Source organism: Lipomyces japonicus (assembly GCF_038497905.1).
Source record: "Lipomyces japonicus strain CBS 7319 unplaced genomic scaffold V1514scaffold_11, whole genome shotgun sequence".
Classification (NCBI taxonomy): Eukaryota; Fungi; Ascomycota; class Lipomycetes; order Lipomycetales; family Lipomycetaceae; genus Lipomyces; species Lipomyces japonicus.
In genome coordinates, this window is record NW_027117823.1 from 167,583 (window position 1) to 181,978 (window position 14,396).

The following is a 14,396-nucleotide window of genomic DNA, read 5'->3' on the forward strand; positions in this document are numbered from 1 at the left end:
TCACTCAGTATTCTCGCGATAGCCGGGTAAGCCGGCGGTGAGTCGCGCTTTAAGCTTCGGTCTGACGTGAACTGAGGAAACGGAATTATAATTAAAACGATTACTTACCCCGGAAGAAGCAAATTCGTCATCATCCAGTTATTTTAAAAAGAAACCTAACTTGATATTAAATTATTTCAATTTCATTATTGCCTTTTGGTTTCTGTCAGTGTTACTACAAGCACGTTACTTTTGTTGAACCTGTCTGTTACTTGCGATTTTGCCGCTGTAGCCGCTGCTTCATCGCAATCCAAAAGCCTGCCAAAGTTGTGCTCGCTAAAACGGTTTGCGCTTATAAATGTCATACAACGAAGACGAAGAAGATATCAGGCGAATATATCTTGTGTCATCGGCTTTGTCGCCTGATGAGTACCGAACTTATCCGAAATGGTTTGCCGAACTGGTGCCAGCTGGTCCTTTCACGCTCACGCTTAATGACATGATCGTGTTTGCTGATCGATTTGGTATCCCAGAACAAGACAAGTGGAAGGTATGTTGCTAGCAGGTTGGGAAGTATCAGTCTGACTAACTCGATATGACTTAGATTTTTGATATTTTTGAAAGTCCACTGAACATCTTCGAAAAGGGTGAATTTTACGCTTTCGTGAGACTAATTGGACACGTCTTGGACGGCAAGGTACCTTCTCGTGAGCTGGTTTTTCAACAAGGTGAGTGTTTAGGTTGCTACTTGTGTCACCTCACATTAAGACTGACAGCTGCTCGTAAGCTCCGGTCCCAAAGTTTATAGACACGGCTCTTAAACATCAGCCCGGTCATAAGACACATTTTTCTCAATTACCTTTAAATAATGCTCAGCTGCCAAGTTCTTCTTCAGTTTCTATTTTGGAGGCATCTGGTTTGCGAGATGGCATTTCAGCTGAATCTTCAGGCAGCGAGTCAAGCCATCTAGCCACATCGCCTGGGTTTGGCATATCTCTTCCAAACCCCTTCAGGAAGCAACATAATCAGGAAAATCAGCCCAGCACAAATAGAACCTTTTTAGGTCGACCTCGATCGTCAGTCGAGTTGAAACCTCAGGGTCCTCCGAAGCCACTAGAGAGTGCCATGAAGAAGACCGTTTCGCCATCACCCGATGTCATCTCTGTAGATGCATTTACTCGCATGTTACTTACTGGTGACCATACATCGAACCCTCAGCATAGTCCTGTTCTTCATGTACCTGAACCAAAGCGGACCGTGAAGTTTGCCATGGATGAGTTAGATATTGCTTTGCCTACAGTTGAGTCATCGTCTGAGGATAAAGCTGGGATCATATTGCGCGAAGAACCTGTGACATTTCAAGATACGGAGCATTTTGTGGATTCAGTAAATAATAACTTGGCTATGCAAAGTGCTGTCACTCTTGAATCAACACATCAAGTTGCATCATTACCTTCTGAAATTATTGGAGCTGGTAATGCTCTGCCGGTAGTCCCAGCGGAACAGCCTATACGACGATCTTTAGACGGAGATCGGCGACGTCCTGCTCCGCCTCCTCCGAGACATAGAAAACCGGCGCATTCTTCTCAGCCACCTACCAGTGGCATCAAGGTTCCGGTGACTGCGGAAACTGCTCCTGTGATTGTGACTCCATCCATTCCATTAAGCTCTTCTCCAAAACTGGGTAGCTCAGTTGATACTATTGTATCATTTAATATTATTTCATTAGAATCTTCCCCCAGATTTTCATCTTCTCCGATTCAGCACGAAGTTAGTTATGCCACTGCTCCGATTGTATCGTTTGATCAAATTTCTAGTAACTCTGCTCAGCAGAAGCATGTTCCTCGAAATCCACCACCACCGCCTCCTCCTGTTAGAAAGAAAGCGACTACTGGTGGTGCTTCAGTAGTTAGAGTGCCGTCAACTCATCGTCATGATGCCGCGCCTCCGCCTCCGCCTCCGATGACTCACACTCAGAGCTTGCCATGGAATATCAACAAGCTAGAAGTGACGACAATGGATGAAAGCCTGGTTCCTGACTTGTTAGCTGATTTGACCGCTTTACAAAAAGAAGTTGATGCTTTTCGTGTTCAAGATGATTAAATTACATATTTAGATTGCTTGTTTTTATTTATTTATTTAAGATGTTTTTTTTTTCGGTGGGATGCACATGGGGATAGGGGAGAGGCGCAATATAAAAATGATTGCTGTTTATGTTGACAGGGTACATGGTCGTTACAATATTAATGTCATGATGATTTGAATGAAACAATGATTTTATTTCTTCTTCGTAACCTTTGACTTCTTGCCTTTATCGGCAGTCTTATCGGTTGCTTTCCGTTTAGAGTTGGCAGCAGTGGCAGGGTCCTTCTGGACTACTTTAAAGAATCCGTCAAGACGCCCTTGCTGTGCTGTTTTTAAATTCTTTTGTAACCGAGCTGCACCAGTTCTTACTCTTTCCTCGCTAAATCCCTTATTTTTTACCAAAAATTCAATAAGCCCATCCACGTCGGGTGCTTCCCATTTGAGTTCCACTGTTGATGGATCAACAATTTCGGGATTTAAAAATAGTTGCCTTGCATCTTGATATGGCCAATCTTCAGGGATCTTGTACCTGCTATCCGGATGGGCTTTTATGTATTCAACCACGCCATCAAGATTTTTGTGCTCTTTAATTAATTTAACCGCTGTCGCTGGGCCAACGCCTCTCACTGGTTCGCAATAATCACACCCTAGTAGAATACAGAGATCAATAAACTAGTAAAAACAATGTTAGTCGGGTTACTCGCCCAAAAAAAAAAATAGCATTATATTTTATTACCTGCTCTATTGGCATTTCCAAGCCTTCTAATGCTTTGGATAACTCAACTTCGGTAATTGGCAGTTTGCGCTGTTCAGAGAAGGTCAAGTGACGCAGCAATACTGGCGAAGAGAAGCAAAGAGTGTCCATATCTTCTGAAGCAGCAGCATATACCAAACCAGCTTTTGCAAGAGCAGCACATTGAGCCTCAGCTTCACATGGCGCATTGACGTAAGGGATTCCCATAAGTTTAAGCAACTTTTTTGCTTCCTCGTTCTGTTCCTTGGTGACTCGAACCGTACGTCTTGAAAATTTGTCAAGCTGTTCGGCTGTTCCAACTTCTTTAGCATTTTCTAATGCCTTGACTGCTTCGTCACGACGAACCAAACGCTTTGCCAATTCACCACTCTTTAACACTGGAGGATGACCATCAAAGACGTAAACTGGCTTGATCCCATTGTCAACTATCCTCAGCGTCCGATAAAACATTCCCATCAAATGACTATTATCAATTAGTTGACAACTCAAAAATGTTTAATTTAAAAAAAAAAATTATGACCTTGTGGTTTCTCCAGATTCATTCATTAATTGCTGTCCATCCTGTTGACGCACAGCGATCAAAAACTGGTATAATGACATTGAACTATGCTAAAATAAGCAGTTTTCCCCAAAAAAAAAAAAAAAATCGATAAATTTTCAAAACATACGCATCCTAATGAGTTAGTTATTTGGGTTGCAATTGTTAAAAAATCTATATAACGTACAATCGCGACCTTCCGGCCAAAGAAATTTTTGATTTCATTGTTCTTGATCGCTTTGGGAGCATTGTCGGCAATGGTTTGATATAATCCTAAAATAGTCAGCACAGGTAAAACTTGTTGCCCGTAACTTGATCTGATACCTTTAATTCCCATTCTGTAATATAATACCAGTATTGTATAAATACTATTAAATTTGATGTTAATCTCGTCAATTGGCACGTTTTAAACGCGTTTTTGGGACAAACCTTCAAAACGCGTCGCAAAATGACGTAATCTAAGTGCATCTATTATTCAGCCATAATTTACCAAATCAATCTTCTACGCCCTAACCTTAAAAAGCTTAAAATTTCTCTTCGAATTTTGGCGTCTAAACTTTTTTTTTCTATATTGAATCCATCTCTTTTTTTTTGTCAGACTGACGTTGTATATCATTCCAGTTCTAAAAAAAAAAAAAAAAAAAAAAAAAAAAGAGATAAACCTCCAGGACTGGTAGGGTCAGAGACAACATGAATATTGCTAAACCTACCGGCTCCGAAATCACTGAGGTGGAGTTTGGCTACTTCACGGCAAAAGATATAAAGAATTTGTCGGTGAAGCAAATTACGCATCCTCAGGTTTTTGATAGCTTGGGACATCCTATTTCGGGTGGTTTATATGATTTGGCTCTTGGCGCTTATGATAAGACACCGTAAGTGGTTTTGGATCTTATTGAATTTGAAGTCAACTAACTGTTTAAAAGATGCGCTACTTGCCGATTAGATTCAAGATTTTGTCCAGGTCATATTGGACATATCGAACTTCCAATTCCTGTTTATAATCCTTTGTTTTTCAGTCAAATGTACATTTTGATTAGAAGCACTTGCTTGTATTGCTACTCCTTCAGGCTAAAGGCACTTGAAGTTCACCGCTACGTTTGCAAGCTTCGTCTTTTGCAATACAGTTTAATTACTGAATGTGAAGTACTTGACGACATCAGAATAGAAGATGCGGATTTTGTGGATGATGATGAAGAGGCTGTGGAGGATGATAAAATTAATCCAAGCAGTGATCCTAAGGGCAAGTCAGAAAAGCAAAGGCGTGTTAATGAAGAAAAAATTATCAGCAGAAGAAATGATTTTGTCAAGAAATTCATTACTAAAGCTAAGGAATATGGGCACGTGCATAAAAGTGCAGCTGTTCTTGAAGAACGTCGAAAGTTGGTTCATGAATTTATGAAGTTATTATTAGCTCGCCCGAAGTGCGATAATTGTGGCATGTATGTAATCATAAGTTTTACTTCATGCTTTTTAGATATTAACGGTCGTAACAGGTTTTCCCCAGCTTTTAGAAAAGATGGAATTTCCAAGGTCTTTGAAACATCGCTCCGAGACAAGCAAATTCAGAATAATAGAATTAAGGGTGGCTATCGACAGGACGCTGTTCTTGACTCAAAGGGAAAAAGGACAGCCAAAAAGGCTGATCTTGAGTCCGAGATAACTTCAGATTATGAGGTTGATGAGAACTCTGAGAAACAGAGCAAGGTGTCAGGCAGATATGTGCTCTCAACTGAGATTCGAAATCATCTTCGCAGATTGTTTAAGAAGGAGAGGGCTATAGTTCAACTTATCTTTCAATCCAAAGAACAAGCAGATCCAGTGACTGCCGACATGTTTTTCATCGAGTATCTTGCTGTACCACCAACCAAGTTCCGCCCGCCTTCTAAAGTCGGAGGTGAGACCCACGAGGCGGTTCAGAATGAACTTCTGTCGCATGTTTTACAATCATCTCTTAGAATTAGAGATCTTAACGACCGGATAAACGAAATAAAGCGCAACAAGGAGGTGAACAACGACCTCGAATCTCGACAGATTCTCTCACAATTGATGAACACGTTTGTTACCATTCAAAATGACGTGAATGCATTTATTGATAGTTCCAAGGCCACATCTGGTGGTGGTCAATTAAGACTCCCACCTCCTGGTATTAAGCAGATGTTGGAAAAGAAAGAGGGCTTGTTTAGAAAGCACATGATGGGTAAGCGTGTGAACTACGCTGCTCGGTCAGTTATTTCTCCAGATCCCAATATTGAAACAAACGAAATTGGTATCCCTCCTGTTTTCGCTGTCAAGCTGACATATCCTGAACCGGTTACTCAATATAATTTTCAGGAAATGCGAAAAGCAGTAATTAATGGACCTACAGTGTGGCCTGGTGCTACCCATATTGAAAAGGAAGACGGCACTTTAATAGCTCTTCATAATATGATAGCTGAACAGAGAACTGCAGTTGCAAACCAGCTCTTAACGCCTACTTATGGACAATCTGTTGTTAACAAAAAAGTTTATCGACATATTCGTAATAACGACGTGGTTTTGATGAATCGTCAACCCACTCTTCACAAGGCATCAATCATGGGTCACAAGGTTAAAGTTCTTCGAGGGGAGAAAACTCTTAGATTGCATTATGCCAACACTAATGCGTACAATGCCGATTTTGATGGTGACGAGATGAATATGCATTTTCCTCAAAATGAGAATGCTCGAGCGGAGGCTCTTATGCTGGCCAACACTGATTCTCAGTACCTTGTGCCGACTTCTGGTAAGCCACTGCGTGGTTTAGTTCAAGATCACATTGTGACTGGAGTGTGGATGACGAACAAGGATACAATGTTCACCAAGGATCAATATCATCAGCTGGTGTACGGTACTATTAGACCTGAGGATGGCCACACCACTACAAACAGAATTATTTCTGTGCCACCTGCCCTTATAAAGCCTGTTCCTTTATGGACTGGTAAGCAAGTTATTACCACTATTTTGCTGAATATCAAGCCATTAGACCGGCCTGGTCTTAACCTGATTTCTAAGGACAAGATTGATGACAAGTATTGGGGTGAAGGATCTCACGAAGGCACTGTCATCTTTAAGGATGGCGAACTTCTTTGTGGTATATTAGATAAATCTCAGTTTGGTGCTTCCGAGTTCGGTTTTGTTCACTCCGTTCATGAAATTTACGGTCCCGCGGTTGCTGGAAAGCTTCTATCGATTTTGGGTAGGTTGTTTACCAAATACGTTCAGTTTAGAGGATTTTCATGTGGTATGGATGATTTGTGGTTGACCAGTAATGGAAACGAATGGCGTCAAGATATCTTAAACCAGAACAAGTCTGTTGGCTCTAAAGCTGCAGCCGAGGTTGTCAATTTGGAAGAAGACACGAACGATAATGATCCCGAGCTCAAGCGAAGGTTGGAAGAAATTCTTCGCGATGGCGATAAGCTTGCCATTCTTGACGCGATTGTTCAGAAACATGTTAATGCGGTTACGTCCGAAGTTGTCGCTAAATGTATTCCTGATGGAACTTTGAAAGCATTTCCCAAAAATTCGTTCATGTCAATGGTTTTGTCTGGAGCAAAAGGTTCGAATGTAAACTTGTCACAGATCATGTGCATGCTTGGGCAACAAGCTCTGGAAGGCCGTCGTGTGCCACTGATGATTAGCGGCAAGTCGCTTCCGTCATTCAAGCCATTTGATACGTCTGCTAAAGCTGGTGGTTACATTGCATCTCGCTTCTTTTCGGGTATTAAGCCTCAGGAATTTTATTTCCATTGTATGGCTGGTCGTGAAGGTTTGATTGATACTGCGGTGAAGACATCTCGCTCTGGTTATTTGCAACGTTGTCTCATCAAGCAATTGGAAGGCGTGCGAACGCAGTATGACAACACAGTACGGGACAGTGATGGTTCTCTTATTCAGTTCTTGTATGGTGGAGATGCGATTGAGGTTATTCAAGAAGCTCATTTGATGAATTTCGATTTCTGTGTGCAAAATTTTCAATCCCTCGTTCAAAAGCACCCCGCGACTGATCTTCAAGGGCTGGTTGATGAGATGGCGGCCACATCATATGCAAAGAAAGTTAAGAAGAATCAGAACAAGGAGGCTGATTTACCTGAATTTAAGAAATCTCATAAATATGATCCCACGATTTCGAAATATTCACCAAGCAGATATCTTGGAAGCGTGTCTGATGTTTTCCAAAAGAAGCTTGATGAGGTAAAGAGTTTTTATTATTTTAATTTTTTTTTTTTTTGAATATTTTATTTAACAAGGATTTAGTATATTGCCGAGAGAAAGGACAGTTTTTTTGCAAAGCATAGCGAAAGCGGCATTTCTGATAAGATGTTCAGAGCACTTATGCAACTCAAGTATATGCATTCTCTTGTTCATCCTGGTGAAGCGGTTGGCATTATCGCTTCGCAGTCAATAGGTGAGCCCTCGACTCAAATGACACTTAACACTTTCCATTTTGCTGGTCACGGTGCAGCAAATGTTACGCTTGGTATTCCGCGTATGCGTGAAATTATCATGACTGCCAGTGCTAATATCAAGACTCCACAAATGAGGCTTCCAATTTTGGACGACGTTACTGACGACCAGGCGGACAATTTTTCAAAGAGCGTTGCCAAGGTTGTTGTTTCTGAGTTAGTGGATAATGTGAATGTCACGGAACGCACGGGTCTTACCGCTGATGGTGAGACTGTTGCCAGAGCGTACACTGTCCGTTTGAATTTCTATCCTCGTGAGGAATATGAGCACGAATACGACATTTCTCAGGAAGTTTTGGAGAATGCGATTACAGTTGGATTTCTTGGCAAGTTAACAAGCACGGTGGGCAAGGAGATTAAGCGTCAGAAGAGGACGACCGCAACCGACTCGGATGCTACCCCAGATATTGGCAAGGCCTCAAATACTTTAAATGATGAAGTTCTTAATGACAAACCTGCTGAAAAGAAGAATAAGAAAGCAGACGATGATTCGGATGATGAAGATGAGGACGACGATGGTGATGCGACCAATGAGAGGATCAAGAATCGCACTAAGGAAGTTTCGTCATATGAGGACCCAGATGAAGGTGAAGCTGAAGTTATCAAGTCCATTTGCGTTAATGATGATGACGAAGATGACGACGTTGCGATGGATGTCAACAAGAAGCCAACCGCTGAAGATGTCGAAGATGACGAAATCCGACCTTTAACTGAACGGGCCAGAGTACGTCAGCAAGAAGTCGTTGGCATGTACGTGAACGTGTCCAAGTTTGACTTCGACGATGCCAATGGTGAATGGTGCCAGTTTGAACTTCAGTACCCATCAGACACGCACAAGCTTCTTATGATTAATATTATTGAGTCCGTTTGCAGGCAAGTCGTCGTGCGTGAAATTCCTCGCATCGGACGTTGCTTGAGACAGGCTCCTGCGAAGGGCTCGAGCAAGCGATTCTTGGTGACTGAGGGTGTTAACTTCCAGGCCATGTGGGATCAGGATGACTTTATTGACGTCAACGGAATCACGTCCAACAATGTTGCCGAGATATTATCAACGTATGGTGTGGAAGCAGCTCGCAACACGGTTGTGAACGAAATCGCCGGCGTGTTCGAACCTTATGGCATCAAGGTCAACCCTCGTCACTTGGAGCTGATTGCGGACATGATGACCAGGGATGGTGGCTACTTGCCTTTCAATCGTCATGGCGTGGAAACCACTGCATCACCATTTTTGAAAATGAGTTTCGAAACCACGTTTAATTTCTTGAAACAAGCAGTTTTGAACGGCGATGTCGATGAACTAGATTCTCCATCTGCTAGGATCGTGGTAGGCAGATTGGCGGCAGTTGGTACCGGGTCATTTGATGTCTTGACTAAACTAACCTGGGACTAAAACTTGATCAATATAATAATCAACGTCAAAAGAGGCAAAAAACAAAAAAAAAAAAGAAAGGAGAAGATAGAATAGAAAAAGTTCTAGGGTGGAACAAGAGGGTTTTTGTAATAAAAAGTTGGTTTTTGTTTTGTATTTAAATCTTACTGGAGTAATTTACACCCATTTTTTTGTCGATAGAGCGTAAAATGTAATGTTATTTCTACATTTATTGGAATTAAAAGCATCTGATTAGTGTTGTACTGTGGTACCTTGCAAAGTTTGTTAAAGTATATATGACAAATATAATTTATTTATTTAATTATTTTTTTATCTTTTTACTGTAGCTATATAATAATTGTGGTTTAATAATGTAATTCAACTTGCTTGCTCAATAAATTGTAAGCGGGCCGGTTTTTATAATTTGTACATAAATCGCGAATTGATTTTGCTAAGCCCATCATCGGTTTGGTGAAGACCTCGACATAAATGTATAAGACATATAATATAACAGTCAATTGACAGACAATTATTTGCATGATTTATTATATATTACCTGCTACGGGCCTAAAAAGCACGGCTGATCAAAAGAAAAAAATACAATAAAAATATCCATAATTCGTTCGCTACTTAATACAGAGAAGTGCGGGAACCGCTCTTTGAAGTAAAATAATGCAGCAAACTGTCTCAATCCGGTTACGACAGGCTATTATTAAGAATAATTTAGAGATTGTTAAACGACTTCTTCGAAGGTTTCCGGATCTTTTGCTCAACACGGAGACTTCGAACGGGTGGACGTCGCTTCATTACGCGGCACATTACGGACATTTTGAAATTTGCGTAAGTATTTGTGGAAACAGGCCGGAGTAGTCGAACTTTTTTTTTTCTCTTCTTTTGTTTCAGCTTTTGCTTATTACGATTTAGGTGTATCTGGCTTCTATCGGACATGATGCAAATGAGATTTCGGTTGACATTGAAGGGTACACACCGTTGCACTTGGCGTCGATGCAGAATCGAGAGCAGACTATTCATTTTTTGGCGCAGAAATTTCCGACAACATTGGATAAAGCAACAACACCAGTAAAGACGGTTGGATATACGGCATTGATCCTTGCGAGCAGGGAAGGTCACAATGCTTCAGCTAGCTTGTTACTTGATTTTGGTGCAGACATAAACAAGCCGGACGCCGAGGGGAGCAGGCCAATACACTATGCGTCTGAGTATGGGCATCGGATGGTCATACGCACGCTGATCGAGCGAGATGCAGATTTTAAAGCCAAAAATAACCTGGGGTGGACGCCGTTGCAATACGCTTCATCTACGGCAACATGGAGTTATTTGAACGCTATCATGACTGAAGTGGAAAAAAGACAAAAGGCAGAACAGAAAAAGAAATTACTGGAGAGTAAATTGAGACTAGAGAGGCCATCTCGGTCATCTAGTTTGAATACAAATTTGGAACTACAGGCGGTCCCGATGACTCCGGAAGAGCATGAGAAAATAGATAATGGGAACAATGACCAACTCATTATTAATGTCGTGGCAGCCAAAGAGACAGAGACAGAGACAGAGACGGAGATGGTGAGAGGTAATGGCCAAGTAAAAGAAGTTGACAAGGCTGTGGAATTGAATACACAGGCGTGATCCTGTGATATTTATTATAGTTGTATACAAGGGCTGCATTGCATAGGTTTATAAATGGCGTTTTTTTATTTGTTTTAAATATTACAGTATTCTAAATCTTACCATCTGAAAGCCTTACGACCCATTCATAAGTACCGAACTGGGCCGCGTTGACAATAAATGCTCTAATCATCGTGACCCGAAGGCCTCTGAAAAATATGCGCATGCCGCCGGATGCGTAAGTTTTTTTCACACAGTCCCAAGAACTTGAATATCGCTCAGACGAATGCATTGAATGATCATTAATATTCTGTGACTGGTATCTAGTTTTGATCACGTCTGCGTTCCGAGTTAGCTGATGACTCCCAAAAATAAATAGATACAAATAAATAAATCCCAGAAATTAATAGTATATGTATGCATCGAGTACCTAGAGGAAATATAGAAGCCCATGAAGCACAACCAGCAAGTCCGCCAGCGATAAGTAAATGAATGGCGGCCTGCACTTTTGACTCGCGTTCGGTGAATTGCCAGTTTTTACAAACATTGTAAGTCCAGAAACTGACTATTAGTTTCAAAAAAAAAAAACACATATTCTCAAAGGCGCTTACTATACTCCGTAACCAAAACCGTCCCGGAGGCCGGTGACGAGACCGCCTTTGAAAAAGCCACGAAGGCCTTCATGAGCATATATTTCTTTGCACACGGTCCAAGAAGACTTTCCAGCGATTCCAGTGCCCGAAGTAATGTGACCATGAGTGGCCTGAGCACGACACTTGATAATTTCTGTTGGCGCGGACACGGCTACCGTGCCTAGGCCGGCTACCGTGCCGGCCGTGAATATCTTTGCGAGCTCGGGCAAGCTCGGCAAGTTGAGATCTAGAGAATTGAGGGAAACAGAATATGACACAAACAGCAAGGCTTTTTGAAAAGACTAGCGTAAGCTGGTATTGGACTCTGGAACACAAACACAGGCAACGTACCATTAAGTGCGCCGTATCCGAGCATGGGAGCAGCGACGCCGTGAAGTAGAGATTTGAGAAAGCCATAGTTAAGCTTCGAGAACGACGTGACAGAGTGAAGCGAACCGTCTATAGACGATGAAACCGACTCGGAAGACAACGATCGAACCAAAAGCGACGAAGCCAGAGACGAAACCGAAGACGAGTTCTGGAGCTGGACCTTAACAATGTCCAGCGGGTTGCCGATGGCAATGCCGACAACGCCAGACACGTAGCCAGCCTTGCAATTGTTAAAACCAGCACAACAACAGTAATCTACACGCTCATTCAACTTACAATCAAGTCAGTTGCCGGCTCGGGCATGACGGTAGGGGCCTGGCGGAAACGAAACTGCGCCGACGATCACGAAAAATCGTTTGGCCCTGTCAGTCACGTGACGTTTGTTTTGGTTTGGCGGTCGTGTCATGTGCGCGTCGTGGTTAACGAGAACGGGCGCATTCGTCTTCCTCCGCTTCCTCCTTTTTTTTCTTTCCTTCACTTGACATCCACCCAGCTCCATTTTTTTCTCTCTTACTCTTCGTACTTATTTTCATCTTCTATACTACTTAGTTTATTAGAAGCTATGCCTCCAAAGAAAAGTGCCGAAACTGCCGCGTCCAAGAAGAACGCCGCTGCTTCGCCTGAGCATCCCGCCTATAAGGGTACGTGACAGGGTCCCCGTGTTGTGTGCCTTGATTTCTTCTTGGTCATCAGTGTCTTCCAGGCCTGCCGTGACCGTGTTGGACGCGTATTTAGTGCTGACTTTTAATCTTGCAGATATGATTAAGGAAGCCATATTGACGGTTTGTTGTCTCCGTTTTTGGCTGGATTGACGTGTGATTGCCACGTCAGCCCAGTAGTATTTTACGCGTTTACGGTAGCTAACATGCAGGTCCTTGATACAGCTCAAGGAAAGAAATGGCAGCAGGTACGTGGTCTACTTTCGATTTGCACCCCTATTTGTAATTTTTTTTCGTTGACGCGTTCTAATGAATTGTATAGCCGCCAAGCACTGAAGAAGTACATCCAGAATAACTTTAAGATCAAGGCCACAAATTTTGAAACCCAATTCAACAATGCGCTTAAGAGAGGCGTTGCTGCCGGGGATTTTGTTCAACCCAAGGGTCCGTCCGGCACTGTCAAGCTCCAGAAAAAGGAGAAAGCCACCGCAGAGAAAAAGCCTGCAAAGACTGTGGAAAAGAAACCTGTGAAGGCTGTGAAGCCTGCCGCGGTAAAGAAAGCTGCTTCCAAGAAGTCAGATGCTGTCGAAAAGAAGGACAAGAAAGCGGCTGTTTCCAAGGCGGACAAGAAGTCGGCTACTTCCAAGACAGACAAAAAGGCAGCACAGGCCAAGTCCACACGGAAGTCTGCTCCCAAGGCCCCGGCAAAGAAGTCTGCGAAGCCTAAGGCCGCCGGCGTGACCAAGAAGAAGGCACCAGCTAAGGCCAAAAAGACTGCGGCTTAGTGAGCTTTTGAGTGGCAAGATCAATTTATATTGTACTATGGAACTTTTATGGGCTTAAATTGTTTTCTTTTTTTTTTGTTTTGCTTTTGATACGTTCTCTTGTTGTTGATTGTAATTTAGTATACGAGCGTTGTGTTTTTGTGTAATTATAGTGCGGAGCATGTAATAATATAATAAATTGTTTGAACTATCGTCTGCTGACAGAAGCTGAGGGTGTTGTGTAGAGGTAAGGTTGAGCTCCGGCCGCATCACGGGCGCACAAGCCCAAAATCCTCCCTGCCAGGCTCGAAATTTAGACCACTAGTATATTCCTTCGTTTTAAAGGGTAGAGCTTTTTCCCCTCATCATCTTGCTCTTTTTAGATTTCTTTTGCAGGTGAAACGACCGTGCTGGCGCTGCACAATGCCGCCGTCTTTAGACTCGCCGCCGTTGGTAGCAGCAGCAGCAGCAACGGCGGCGTTCTCCTTCGACCACGTCGCTTCGATCACCGCCGCAAAGGCATCTTCAACTCTTGCTTCTGACGATCATGGCGTGATTGTTACTACGACGACTAGTTCCGATTCGACGCTCACCATCGACGGCCGTGACGATAACAACGAAGACGAAGGCTATGGTGGTGGCCGTGACCTGCCCAATGACGTGAACAACTTTTTCCACGATGCTTTTGCGTCTCTGAATTCGTCATCATTAAAATCCTCGGGCGGCTACTTTGATCTGAAGTTTTTGCCTAAAGATATTAACCATGATCCTTCTCAGGTGTCACAACCAGACCAGGCGCCGTCAGATAGTGCAGCAAAGTCTAATAGTCATTGTGATAAGCTTTCCTCCAGCACGTCTTCAACTACAGATACCACACAGATGAGTTCATCAATAACACCCACTTCTTCGGCCACAACCACAAGCTCGGTGGCACATGCAACGCAGGGACATAATCAGCGGCAGCACTCGCCCCTGACCGGGGCTTTACATGCAGAGTTAGAACCAACATCAGAACCAGAACTAAAAAACATTGTTAGGCCTAACGGTCCAGTTCACTCTGCATCATCACCAACCATTCAGTCATTGCAGCATGCACCTGCCTCTCTAAATCAAGCTCTA

General features: G+C 42.8%; 7 protein-coding genes across 7 annotated transcripts; 4 read left to right on the plus strand and 3 right to left on the minus strand.

Moving 5' to 3' along the window:
• Positions 1-99: 99 nt before the first annotated feature.
• On the plus strand, positions 100-2,355 carry V1514DRAFT_328141 (uncharacterized protein). Its single transcript, XM_066927116.1, has 3 exons — positions 100-529; positions 584-707; positions 767-2,355. Exons 1-3 carry the CDS (start codon positions 338-340, stop codon positions 2,080-2,082), a joined length of 1,632 nt encoding a protein of 543 aa, XP_066784403.1. The 5' UTR covers positions 100-337; the 3' UTR covers positions 2,083-2,355.
• Positions 2,149-3,544, minus strand: V1514DRAFT_328142 (PIN domain-like protein). The gene is made up of 4 exons (XM_066927117.1): positions 3,487-3,544; positions 3,339-3,422; positions 2,801-3,281; positions 2,149-2,736 (listed from the first exon to the last, which is right to left on the minus strand). Exons 2-4 carry the CDS (start codon positions 3,416-3,418, stop codon positions 2,257-2,259), a joined length of 1,041 nt encoding a protein of 346 aa, XP_066784404.1. The 5' UTR covers positions 3,419-3,422; positions 3,487-3,544; the 3' UTR covers positions 2,149-2,256.
• On the minus strand, positions 3,412-3,743 carry V1514DRAFT_328144 (uncharacterized protein; the record flags this gene model as incomplete). The annotated part of the gene is made up of 3 exons (XM_066927118.1): positions 3,681-3,743; positions 3,544-3,629; positions 3,412-3,491 (listed from the first exon to the last, which is right to left on the minus strand). Coding segments are annotated over exons 1-3 (163 nt in total), but the record flags the coding sequence as incomplete, so codon positions are not given.
• A 189-nt stretch (positions 3,744-3,932) lies between these two features.
• V1514DRAFT_351304 (uncharacterized protein) lies at positions 3,933-9,486 on the plus strand. Its single transcript, XM_066929448.1, has 4 exons — positions 3,933-4,228; positions 4,280-4,795; positions 4,850-7,568; positions 7,632-9,486. Exons 1-4 carry the CDS (start codon positions 4,047-4,049, stop codon positions 9,228-9,230), a joined length of 5,016 nt encoding a protein of 1,671 aa, XP_066784406.1. The 5' UTR covers positions 3,933-4,046; the 3' UTR covers positions 9,231-9,486.
• Positions 9,487-9,647: 161 nt separating this feature from the next.
• Positions 9,648-10,967, plus strand: V1514DRAFT_366809 (ankyrin repeat-containing domain protein). Its single transcript, XM_066929843.1, has 2 exons — positions 9,648-10,049; positions 10,134-10,967. Exons 1-2 carry the CDS (start codon positions 9,882-9,884, stop codon positions 10,851-10,853), a joined length of 888 nt encoding a protein of 295 aa, XP_066784407.1. The 5' UTR covers positions 9,648-9,881; the 3' UTR covers positions 10,854-10,967.
• V1514DRAFT_328152 (mitochondrial carrier domain-containing protein) lies at positions 10,898-12,166 on the minus strand. The gene is made up of 5 exons (XM_066927119.1): positions 12,131-12,166; positions 11,816-12,074; positions 11,444-11,753; positions 11,263-11,393; positions 10,898-11,171 (listed from the first exon to the last, which is right to left on the minus strand). The coding sequence occupies exons 1-5, from the start codon at positions 12,155-12,157 to the stop codon at positions 10,945-10,947; spliced, it is 954 nt and encodes a 317-aa protein (XP_066784408.1). The 5' UTR covers positions 12,158-12,166; the 3' UTR covers positions 10,898-10,944.
• A 165-nt stretch (positions 12,167-12,331) lies between these two features.
• On the plus strand, positions 12,332-13,488 carry V1514DRAFT_328153 (linker histone H1 and H5 family-domain-containing protein). The gene is made up of 4 exons (XM_066927120.1): positions 12,332-12,495; positions 12,611-12,636; positions 12,739-12,761; positions 12,836-13,488. Exons 1-4 carry the CDS (start codon positions 12,417-12,419, stop codon positions 13,296-13,298), a joined length of 591 nt encoding a protein of 196 aa, XP_066784409.1. The 5' UTR covers positions 12,332-12,416; the 3' UTR covers positions 13,299-13,488.
• Positions 13,489-14,396: the final 908 nt, after the last annotated feature.